Source organism: Taudactylus pleione, unplaced genomic scaffold, assembly GCF_031769625.1.
Source record: "Taudactylus pleione unplaced genomic scaffold, aTauple2 ptg000381l, whole genome shotgun sequence".
Taxonomy (NCBI): Eukaryota; Metazoa; Chordata; class Amphibia; order Anura; family Myobatrachidae; genus Taudactylus; species Taudactylus pleione.
This window is the reverse complement of record NW_028284782.1, coordinates 3,102,649-3,114,965: the sequence shown is the minus strand read 5'-3', so window position 1 is coordinate 3,114,965 and position 12,317 is coordinate 3,102,649. Positions and strand designations below refer to the sequence as shown.

The 12,317-nt window shown below is 42.9% G+C and overlaps 1 protein-coding gene across 1 annotated transcript in view; it reads right to left on the bottom strand.

Moving 5' to 3' along the window:
* GCNA (germ cell nuclear acidic peptidase) overlaps positions 1 to 11,984 on the bottom strand; it is an 82,400-nt gene extending 70,416 nt beyond the window's left edge. The window contains exons 1-7 of the mRNA XM_088445485.1: positions 11,848 to 11,984; positions 11,617 to 11,773; positions 11,474 to 11,528; positions 9,050 to 9,096; positions 8,860 to 8,923; positions 1,905 to 1,987; positions 1,410 to 1,811 (exon numbers count right to left, since the gene is read on the bottom strand). Of these exons, the coding sequence (XP_088301611.1) occupies positions 1,410 to 1,811; positions 1,905 to 1,987; positions 8,860 to 8,923; positions 9,050 to 9,096; positions 11,474 to 11,528; positions 11,617 to 11,773; positions 11,848 to 11,910 (871 nt within the window). The 5' untranslated portion in view covers positions 11,911 to 11,984. The remainder of the gene's footprint in view (positions 1 to 1,409; positions 1,812 to 1,904; positions 1,988 to 8,859; positions 8,924 to 9,049; positions 9,097 to 11,473; positions 11,529 to 11,616; positions 11,774 to 11,847) is intronic.
* Positions 11,985 to 12,317: the final 333 nt, after the last annotated feature.

The window sequence follows — 12,317 nt, the reverse complement described above, 5'->3', positions numbered from 1 at the left end:
GACACCCGCCCTGTCGCACCTGGCTTCATATGGGCTATATTTCTGGTCACCGGTTTCCAGTCTCCTTCTCTGAGTGATTCTTGTGTGTACCAGTCTTCCTTCTCTCTTATCCTCATCCGGCCTTTGGCTACTTACCAACAAAGGTGCCTCTGGTTCAGTGGGCGGGGTATAGGAAGGATGGACCATTGCATGCTGGGAGCAAAAGCTTTAACTGCGTTGTGCCCGGGATTCAGATCCAACCTACACCCCAAGGTCTCCTTGTGGACCCTATGGACTTCGAAGAAAGGGTTAACAAAGGTAAGTTCTTACCATAACTCATTTTTTTAGTCAGTGTGATTGGCAATCATTAGCACTTGTTTTGCCTATCAAAAAATAGGTGGACAAAAGAAGTGCAGCCCTGTCAACCACCACATAATTGAACCTAAGGGTGACATAAGCGCAATTTACTACATTTAATTTTTGCTGAATTTCTCAACTTTTGGCCAAGGGGTGCCTTGGAAAAAATGCTGATACTCTAGGGCGCTATGATTCAGAAAATTTTGGGAACCCCTGCACTATTTGCTAATCGTTTATCCATTTCCGCATTTGTTGGCTGACACTTATTTAACTTGGATTGTATACATATCTGCTGGATTTGTGATCCCCACATTTCATAACTAAAAATTACATTTAGTTTCAGAATAATTATGCTAAGACTGTGTCCTACACGTACAGACTTAATTACCGTTTATCCCAACACCCACTTTTACTAACAAATTTCATTATTGTTCTCTATAGGACAAATTATATGTAATGATGTTTTAATGGTCCTTTGTTGTATAATCTCAAATGTACAGTTTTTTTTTTTTGTTTTTTTTTTAGAGCACAGGTTCTTGTTTAAACCAATATCTAGCAACCTGCAAAATATAATTTTTAAACTATATTTGACATCTGCAAAAGTAATCCAAGCAAATTTTGCAGTCTCAGCTACAGCTGGAAGGGGCTGCAATGAGGACCTCAGGCAAAGCATGTGGTGCTTTATCTTCTATGAGGCGCAAGGAAATAAACCTAAATAATAGAATGTTTTCCGCTTTACTTTTGCAGAGTGCATTAAGCACGCAATAAACATAGGAAGCCAGCTGCAGTTTACAGGGAGAGAGAGATATATATATATATATATATTCACTATGGTGTGGCACTCCACGCTTATGAGCGAGGAGTGCCACACCAGAGTAAAAATTAAAAAAAAAAAAAAAAAAATTATATATATATATATATATATATATATATATACATACATACATACATACATACATACATATATATATATACACATACATACACTTTTTTTCTCCCCCCCACCCCACTTAAAATTGTATCACAAGAGGAGCGAACGTGACCTATATAAGTAAGATGTTAATAAAGCTCACCTGTTGCAGCAGTCTTTGGTCTGATTTTACTTGCTGTGGAACCTGGCGTTTGAAGCTTCGTCCGGTTTTTAATGCGATCCATAACGGACTGAAACTCATCATCAGAGCTGCCGGGAGTACATAACTTTTGGTTATAGGCGGGTGGCCTCTCCACAATCTCCTGTCCAGCTAAGCATTTGTCGCTTAGCGACTCATGAGTATTTTCTTTGTCATTTTTACTCCTAGACTTCGGCTTCTGTCCATTATCCTTCAGATTTCGACGTGTTTTCTGTCTTTCACGCCATGTACTTTTTAGAACTATAGAATCATCATCACTGTCACTTACAAATACAGGGGAATCCCACTGCACCATGGCAGGGTCTTTCTGCGGACTTGCAGAACCTGTATCAGAAAACTTGATATCTGGAATTAACATATGAATTATAGTATCAAGGGATTGAACCCAATTAGACCTAGACTGCATTCAGAACAAAGTACTAATTAAAGCTCACTTACTATTTTTACTTTTGGCACCTTTTCCACTTTTACATAATTCTGAAACAAAGTCGTCATCATCTGAATCAATGAATCCCCTCAAGCTGAAACCAGACAGTGAAATATGTATCAGTAGATAAAACAATGCTTGGACCCTCAAAATAAAATGTAAAAAAAAAAAAAAAAAAAAAAAAAAAGCAAGGATCATAGCAGTAACACCAGTCACCAATATGGAAGGGCAAAAACAAAAAGCTTGTATATAAATACAGTGCATCCGGAAAGTATTCACAGCGCTCCACTTTTTCCATTTTGGTATGTTACAGCCTTATTCCAAAATGGAATAAATAAATTTTTGTCCTCAAAATTCTACACACAATACCCCATAATGACAACGTGTAAAGATTTGAGATTTTTGCAAATTTATTAAAAAAAAATATATATATATATATATATATATATATATATATATATATATATATATATACATACATATACACACACACACACACACACACACATATATATATTTCACATGTACATAAGTATTCACAGCCTTTGCCATGAAGCTCAAAATTGAGCTCAGGTGCATCCTGTTTCCACTGATCACCATTGAGATGTTCCTAAAGCTTAATTGGAGTACACCTGTGGTAAATTCAGTAGATTGGACATGATTTTGAAAGGAATACACCTGTCTATATAAATGTTCCACACTTGACAGTGCATGTCAGAGCACTAACATGAAGTCCAAGGAATTGGCTGTAGACCTCCGAGACAGGATTGTCTTGAGGCACAAATCTGGGGAAGGCTACCGAAAAATATCTGCTGCTTTGAAGGTCCCAATGACCACAGTGGCCTCCATCATCCGTAAATGGAAGTTCGGAACCACCAGGTCTCTTCCTAGAGTTGGCCAGCCGTCTAAACTGAGCGATCGAGGGAGAAGGGCCCTCGTCAGGGAGGTGACCAAGAACCTGATGGTCACTCTGTCAGAGCTACAGCATTCCTCTGTGGAGAGAGGAGAACCTTCCAGAAGGACAACTATCTCTGCAGCAATCCACCAATCAGGCCTGTATGGTAGAGTGGCCAGACAGAAGCCACTACTTAGTAAAAAGCACATAACAGCCCGCCTGGAGTTTGCCAAAATGTACCTGAAGGACTCTCAGACCAGGAGAAACAAAATTCTCTATTCTGATGAGACAAAGATTGAACTCTTTGGCATGAATGCCAGGAGTTATGTTTGGAGGAAACCAGGCACTGTCCAACAGTAGTGATTCACCTACCCTGATATCTTTGTTCCATTGCTGAAATGTCTTGGTGGAATGGCTCACTATGCTTGTCACTCAGTGCACCACAGTTATCTTGTGTGGGTAATCCCGTGAAGCGCATATATTTGAATAAGGGAGGGGACAAATAACATTCATTTAATTGGGTCGTTAGGCCCCACCCCCTCTGCGCAGAATGCAGATTGCTGGTAAGATTCTCTCCATTCTGCCCACTTCACTAGGAATACCCCTACATCGTCATAAATGGGCTGTATCTCGGAACTCAGAGCTAACAGTTTTAAATGTCAAATTCATTCTTTGCATGCTGAAATCAATTAGAAGTAACTATTTTCACATCGGAAACATTTTTATTGTTGTGCAGTGTTATTGGCCAAATTAAACTAATTAAAAACTTCTAAGTGCCTAATCAAACATGGTGTCCCACTGGTTCTGAACCAAGTCCCCATATTTGTACCTTAAAATAGGGATTTTCCCAAACTTTTCTCTTGCTCAGGGGGGGAGGGGGGTCGTGAAAAAAAAAGGTTGCACTTATACCCATGAAGAATCACACGTCAACTTGTGCGCTAATTGAATAACTTAAGTTGCTGCGCCCGTAAAATAAATAAAATCACATTTACACGCGTAATTGGGTTATCACAGCTAACTTAATTTGGCCCTAAGTAGAGTACTTAAGTTCTGTACTTAACCATGTTCACCACATTGTGGAAATAAGTACAATGCAAGTCATCATGTATCCACTTGGTACATGCCTCCTTCATGCTCACCTAAAGTACAAATTATGGAAGATGCATATTCCATAGAGATCAATGATCTCTATAACAAACATTCTGCCTGCATTCACAATGCAGCGAAAACAAGAGTAAAACAAAACAAAAACCACCACAACAATACACCCACCATCACAAACACAGCTAACCACCACCTGTACAACAACAATCCAACACCCTACACAACAACATGCATAAGTAATGTCCATAACGTTAAATAATTTAGAAGGCTGGATTAGCCTTGGCTGGCGTGCCCCATCTTAGAAGTGCCCTATTTTAAAAGGGCCAATTACTTTTTAAATAGATTATTGGCGTTATATCAGCGTTATTAATTATATCTTCGCTGCTATTGCTTGTGAATTGACGCATCCTTGTCTCCTCTCACCTGCAGATAAAGGACTACTGCTCCCAGCATATTCTTGCTGCATTGTATTTCTATGTCCCAGCCCCAGCTGTAGTAGGTAAAGGACTACTGCTCTGAACAAATAATTTAGAAGTAATGTTAACTTAAGTAGTTTATAACTGCATACTATCTATAGCTGATGGTTTAGAATATAGTTTTGTGTTTTTGTTTTGTTAGCTTCTAGGTATATAAAGACCCAGATGTTAGCTTAATGGTATGTGCTGTTTGTTTAAGGTAATTTATTGCTTGCAATAATAGTGGGAGTGTTTTGGGGGTAGCTAGAAATTAGTGGTTTCACATGCTAGCTCTATGTAAGGTTCATTAGAAGGCTGGACTAGCCTTGGCTGGAGTGCCCTATTTTAAAAGTGCCAATTACTTTTTTAATCGATTATTGGCGTTCTATCAGCGTTAAACAGAAGTGAAACAAATGGAAACCCACTTATCTACAAACAAACAATAACCTAACCATTAACTGGACAAAGTCGGATGATCAATTGTGAGTTCACATTCTCCATACTACAAGATCCTGTGGACTATATAACCAGGACTTTCATTACTGAACTCCCCTGTTTGGTAGCTACAAAAACCTGGTGCTTCCCTTGCTACTATTTGTGCTGGCTCTGTGCTTTACATATAATCCTAATGTAAACTGACATTAACACATAAGTATGCCTCTATAATAATGTACTTTTGTGTTAGCTCTTTTTCTAAGTATTATATCATCTAGCTCCTACCACTGTCTATTTTATTATTTAACTTCTGCTCCAACCAAATTTCCACTTTTATTATACTCAATAATAAACTTTTCCCACACTGTAACTTACTTGCATTTCTGGAAATCTGCTCTCTCCTACATTCTGTCTTCATACCTACTTTTAACTTTTTCTTCCCCCATTTACATCATCCTTACTATTACCATGTTTTCTTCAACTCCCACCTTCACTCAGTGTCTAACTAATCTTTTGTTTTGCCCCTTGCTTCCACCTTTATCCTTTCCCCCTGGTCTCCACCACTTCCTCTTCCCCTTATCTCCTCTGTTTACCTTCCTCCTCATCTTCTCCCATTACTCCACTTTCATTCTCTTATACTCCAAAGGGATCATACAACCTCACTGCTAATCCCTCCTCCCACTCCCCTCTCCAGGTCACTTCACCCCACATCATTAATTTCCCTTTCTGCCCACCTTCTACTGTCTCCCCTTCTAGCACTGGAGTCCGCACCATCGCTACACTCTATTCAGCTCGGTTACCCAAATTAATCTCACCCCCACGCTACAGCAACCCTGATAATCTCATTCAAATCTCTACAACAAACTCTGTCCCTCTATCCTGTGCCCTCTGGAATGCCAGGTCAGTCTGTAATAAACTCGTCCCAACCCATGACCTTTTCATCTCCAACTCCCTGAATCTCCTAGCCATTACTGAAACCTGGATTTTACCCTCTGACACCACTTCTCCTGCAGCTCTCTCCTCTTGGGGCCTCACCTTTTCCCACACCCCACGACCTGGAGGTCGCCATAGTGGTGGTGTTGGGGTCCTTCTATCCCCTGGTTGCTCATACCAACCCTTTCCCTCTGAACCATCCCTTACATTCTCTTCATTTGAAGTCCATGCTATATGCCTCTTCCACCCAGTACACCTCCAAACAGCTGTCATTTACCATCCCCCTGGCCCTCCCTCCAAGTTCCTTGACAACTTTGCTTCCTGGCTCCCTCACTTTCTCTCCTCAGACCTTCCCTCTATTATCCTAGGTGACTTCAATATTCCAATTGATATCCCCACAGAATCCTCTGCCTCCAAACTCCTCTCCCTCACATCTTTCACTTGGTCTCTCTCAATGTACCTCCTCACCCTCCCATGTGAGTTGCCATGTGCTTGATCTGGTCTTCACTCACCGTTGTGATATTTCTGATCACCTCAATTCCCCATTCCCACTTTCTGACCATCACCTTCTCTTTTACCCTGTCCCTCTCTCCTTCCCCTCTACCTCCAAAAGCCACCATTACCAAGCGTAACATTGACGCTATCGACAGTTTCCTTTTCTTCCCTGCTTGACTCACTTCTCTCCCCTATCCTCTCTCTCCTGCCCTGAACAAGCCACTTCACTATACAACGCCTCCCTTACTTCTGCTCTGGACTCTGTTGCTCCGGCGATCACTACTCACACTCGCAGATCTACTCCTTAACCCTGGCATTCCAAATGCACCAGATACCTACAAAAGTGTTCTCGAACTGCTGAGAGACAGTGAAGATCACGCTCTAAGGCAGATTTTCTCCATTTCAAATTTATGCTCTCATCCTATAGTGCTGCGCTCCCCCTCTCTAAACAGTCATACTTCAAGAACCTCATCTCCTCTCAGTCCTCTAATCCCCAGCGTCTCTTCACCACTTTCAACTCCCTCCTTCGCCCACCCCCTCCTCGTCTCCCCTCCTTGCTCACTGCCCTTGACTTTGCTACCTACTTTACATCTAAAATTGATTCCATACATCAGGACATCATATCCAACCAGTCCCCCAGCTCTCCACCTCCTCCTTTCCCAGATCACCCCTCCCCATCAACTTTACCAACTCTAACATCCTTCTCCCCTGTATCTGGAGAGGAAGTCATGGCCCTCATCCGGTCCCCCCCCCCCTCCGCTCTCTCTCTGCTCCAATCTTGCCCACCTCATTAACCTCTCCCTCTCATCAGGCACTGTTCCTTCTGCATTCAAGCATGCCCTTGTCTCCCTCATTCTTAACAAAGAAAATCTACCCTTGATCCTAACCTTCTAACTACCGACCCATCTCTCTCCTCCCCTTTTCCTCCAAACTCCTTGAGCGGATTGTCTACAACCGCCTTACCGCTTTTCTTTCCTCCCACTCCCTCCTTGACCCTTTTCAGTCTGGCTTCCGTTCTCTCCACTCCACTGAAACTGCCCTCACTGAAGTCAGCAATGATCTCCTTGCTGCCAAATCCCAAGGCCACTACTCTCTTCTCATTCTCCTTGATCTCTCTGCTGCTCTTGACACTGTGGACCACCCTCTCCTGCTGCATATCCTTCACTCCCTTGGTCTAAGTGAAACTGCCCTCTCCTGGCTGTCGTCCTACCTCTCTGACAGATCTTTCTCAGTTTCCGCTCTTGACTCACCCAAGATGCTACTAAAACACTCATACACTCACTGGTCATCTCCAGTTTGGACTACTGTAACCTCCTCCTATCTGGCCTCCCCAAATCCTATCTCTCTCCTCTCCAGTCTATCCTTAATGCTGCTACACGGCTTATCTTCCTCTCCAAAGGCTCTACATCTGCCTCCCCTCTCCTACAAGCCCTCTACTGGCTCCCCTTCCTTTTTAGAACCCAATTTAAGGTTCTCACGCTCGCTCACAAAGCCCTCACCCAATCTTCTCCCATATACATCTCTGATCTCATCTCCCTTCACGCTCCTCTCTCTTCGTTCAACTAATGCACGCCGCCTTTCATGCCAGCTGATTACTTCCTCCCACTCCCGCCTCCAAGATTTTGCCCGCACTGCTCCCAACCTCTGGAACTCTTTCACTCCCCATCAGACTCTCCACCTCTTTGCAATCCTTCAAACGGGCTCTCAAGACCCACTACTTAATCAAAGCCTTCCAGCCATCATTCTAACTCCCTGCTACATGCTCCTTCCTCCCCATCTACCCCATCCGTGTCAAACCAGTTTGTCTTTCCCCACCATTTTAGAATGTAAGCTCTCACAAGCAGAGCCATCTACTCTCTTGTGCTTCTCCTTACTTTAGTGTCATTTACTTCTTACTCACCACTAGGGCACCTAACACTTGGTTGCTTATGCTCTGTTGCTTATCTGGGTGATATGGTCGCTAATGCAGCAATATATATTATCCATGTCCTGTAAGTCGCTTGTCTACAGTTTGTTTATGTACTTTGTAAGGCGCTGCCGAACACTTGTGGCGCCATATAAATAAATGATAATAATAATAATGGCGGTAGGTTGTTCTGCAGATAAAAATACATCACAATTATAAGGTTATTTATTTAGGAAGGTAATTTGAAAAACTATTCAAAGACTAAAGGCCCCTACACACTACACGATAATGATTTGGCCGATACAGACGCATCGGAACAACAAATAGTCAATTTTGTGCAACGTCGTCAGCCGCATTGCCTGATCTTTTGCACATGTAGGAAGATCAGGCGATGTGGCTGACGATCCAATGCAGCACAATGCTGCGGGGGGGGCAGATATGTCGGTGCTGGGATCGTGGGCAGCATCGATCGGTACACAATCATTGGGCATGTACCCAGCTTTCGAATACAGCAGCCCAGTGATCAGACATAATGAAAGAAGAAAAAAAATAAAAATAAATATTGCCCACATTACCTCCCATACATTGAGGTAACACGGTTTTACATTATAGAGGAACAGGGTTTTCCTGCATAATATAGTATCATACATAAGGAATAAACATCGATGCTCCTTTACACAAATCATAAAAAAGGAACTAAAATAATAGGACTGCATAATCATCAATATACCCATATCCACTACCTGTTGCTTTGTTTATCCAAACGTTTGTTTATTGCTGGTTTAGGGGTTTTTAGCTGTGTCAAATCTGTATTAAGAAATGGAAACATGAATATTTTAGTGGAAGACTATAGCCCTATGTGCATAAGCAGTAGCCACTTTATATAATGTAAATAAAAATATATAATGTTAATAAAAAAAATCTCACACATACACTTTTCAAACTCTTCATCGCTGGAATCAGATACTACCACAGTGGATCTAAAGAATACAAGAAAAGTATCTTAAATTAATCAAGCATCCGATGACAAAAAAAAATAAAAAATCTCCATATCAAAGAATTACCTGTTACAATCTCAACTCATTTCCTCTGTACTCTCTCCTTATCTTTCCCAGTTCATCTCACAGTTTACCCCAACTCCTTAAGGGGCATTTGTTAATATTTTTAATAAAAATAATTTGAAAAATGGGTGTTTTCACAGCATATTATCATGTGAATGTATAAAAGGGAAATTGGAGTAACAGTCATGAAAAACTACCCCAATCCCTTCAATTTACATAATTTTAGTAAGCAGAACGCATTTCCCATACTTGTAATGGGAAACGTGATCTGCTTAGATTTACTTAAAATACATTGAAAAACACATTGTATTTTTTTTTTGTACATTGTACCTTCAGATGGAGTTATTGTGGTTTTCCCCTGATTCCTGCTCTGCGAGGCAGAGCGAAGCCGGCCCCCGTGATCAGCTGTGCATAAGCATAAAATATATATATCAAACAAAACGAAAAAAAACTTACTGCAAAGAGCAGCTGACGGTGGTCACAGTGCAGGAGCCCCCGGAGACCAGCTGACTGGAGTCAGAGAGAGGACCTCACCGAAACATCGATCACCAGGCAGGTAAGTGTAGGGTGGGGGAGAGGGTTAGCGGTAGCGCATGCACCGACACAGTCACTGGGTTTTTTGCGAAAAACACAGTGAAAAGTGTGTGAAGTGGATTCGCAAGGGCACAGCTTTATCGCAAGCGCTGTCCCTGCATGCAATTTTTTTATACATCTTTGTGATAGATTCGCCCAATATCGCAATGCGTTATTTGAATACATCACAATCAATCCGCATCTGAGATGCGGATTGTGATAAATATGCCCCTTAGACTGCGAGTACTCACGAGCAGTACTCACTGATTAGACCCAAAAAGAAATCCCTAAGTAGCATGTTAACGGGTGAAGAGACCTTGTTAGGTCAGTGAACTTATCACGCATTCTATGCATTCAAAAAAATGGGTCTTGGGTAAAAAAGGGTCTGGAATTGAATAGCCCCTGGCATTAAAGCCCGACGCTACCACCCTTTTTCACACTCGTTAAATTAACAAGGCTAATTGAATTCAGCCCTTATATCCATATTGTGGCACCACATGGATGCAGCTCTTCCTGGAACGGGACTGCTCAACCACGCGGCCTTGCAGTGTTATGACGTTATCACGTCCTAGAGTCCAAGAGGCATATGAATTCTGTGCAACCATCACCAGATGCTGAGTTTACAGTAAGCACAGAACAAAAAGAGAAACATTACATATTTACAATTAGCAAAAATAAAATCATAATTGATGGGACAGCAGTGATCGCAAAATACGCGCTATAGCGCATTTTTACGCATTTTAGGAAGTTGGGGACCTGGTTTTTAAAACTCAGCGGGTCCTGCAGGACCCGTTGTGTGTGCTGCCTGCGTTGCGAAAAAAAACCCAATCACCGCTGGCGGCTTCTTCTCATCCAATCGCCAGAGGTTTCTCCTGACTACAACTCCCAGAATTCCCATGGAGCTTGCATCTCCTCCCTCTGTCCACCCTCTGCCGCTGCGCTGCCCGCTCCTCGCCTACACAGAGAGTGTCAGCCACACTCTGCTCCCGCCTCAGTTGCAGCCACTCAGCATCTGCTGTCGGACCCGGGCGGGGAAAATGGCGGCACCACCGGCTTGGAGGTGTCGGGCTCGGGGTGCAGAAACACACCCAGAACTCATTTGACTGCGCTTCACAGTGCAGATGGACAATGACCCGAAGCATACTGCAAAAGCAAACAAAGAGGTTTTTTTTTTAAGGCTAAAAAGTGGAATGTTATGCAATGGCCAAGTCAATCCCCTGACCTGAATCCGATTGAGCATGCATTTCACTTGATGAAGACAAACCTGAAGGGAAAATGCCCTAAGAACAAGCAGGAACTGAAGACATTTGCAGTAGAGGCCTGGCAGAGCATCACCAGGGATGAAACCCAGCGTCTGGTGATGTCTATGCATTCCAGACTTCAGGCTGTAATTGCCTGCAAAGGATTTGCAACAAAGTATTAAAAAGTGAGTGTTAGATTTAGGATTGTTTAGTTTGTTCAATTACTTTTGGCCCCTTAAAAAGTGGGAGGCACATATAGAAACCGTTGTAATTCCTACACCGTTCACCTGAGGAAAATTTCTAGTCTGGAGATTGAAACGTTGGAATAAATTATCAATGACCTGTTGGTGATTTTCAGCTTTGCAAGCCCTGTGATGTCTACCGGGGGAGGGCACCCAGGCAAGTAATATTGTTTTTCCGCTGTGGAGTGCCTGTCTATAAACATTATATATTTTACGCACACACTTTTATAGATAGGCTACCTGGGTGTATTCTGTGTAAAGCTGTAATGCTTATTTGTCAGTGCACTGATGTGATCTGGGGAAAAATAACAAAACACAATTTATTAGTTTTCAGAGAGACATATCCGTGACAAGCCAGCAGCGGCCGCACTGACTGCTGATACCTGAGCCACCAGCGCCGTCGCCCGGCAACGCATCTTCCTCTGAGTCGGTCAGGACTAGCTCCTGAACACACGGCGGCAGCTGCGCTCCGTGCTCCCCCTCATAGTCAGGGCTCAGCAGCTCACGGTCCACGGGAAGCGGCTTCTGTGCTGACGGAGCCTGGAATGATAATAGACCATCAGGCTGCTGGTAACTATGAGTGACCCGCTATCACTGACACCGGCGCTACTTACCGGCCGAGTCCCCGCCAGCCTAGCAGAGATCCGTTCCAGCAGGCTCAGGGACTCCACAGACATCACCGCGCCGCTCACAGCCAGCAATTGGCAAAGAAACAATTCAAACTTCCCGCGGAACAAATGACAGAAGCACAACTTCCGGGGAAGAGTAAGTAGCGGCGGCAGCAGAACTATTTCCGGGCCATGCATAAGGACTATTATTATTATGGTGTCCATGTAAGCGGATTGGTAAGTATCATATCACCCTCTATCGCTTATAGTAAATGGGAAGTGAAGTGAGCGCTGCACTCGGTGTGTGGAGCTCACATGCATATCACATAATCGGTATCAGCACCAGTACTGTACATACAATTGTAGAGATAATTAGCCGAAATGACTTAATTCATCCAGAGTAATGTCTTTCTCCTTTGTGATTCACACCTTTTAATTCAAAGAGAATTTAAAGAAGTCTGCATGGCTGCCCTGAC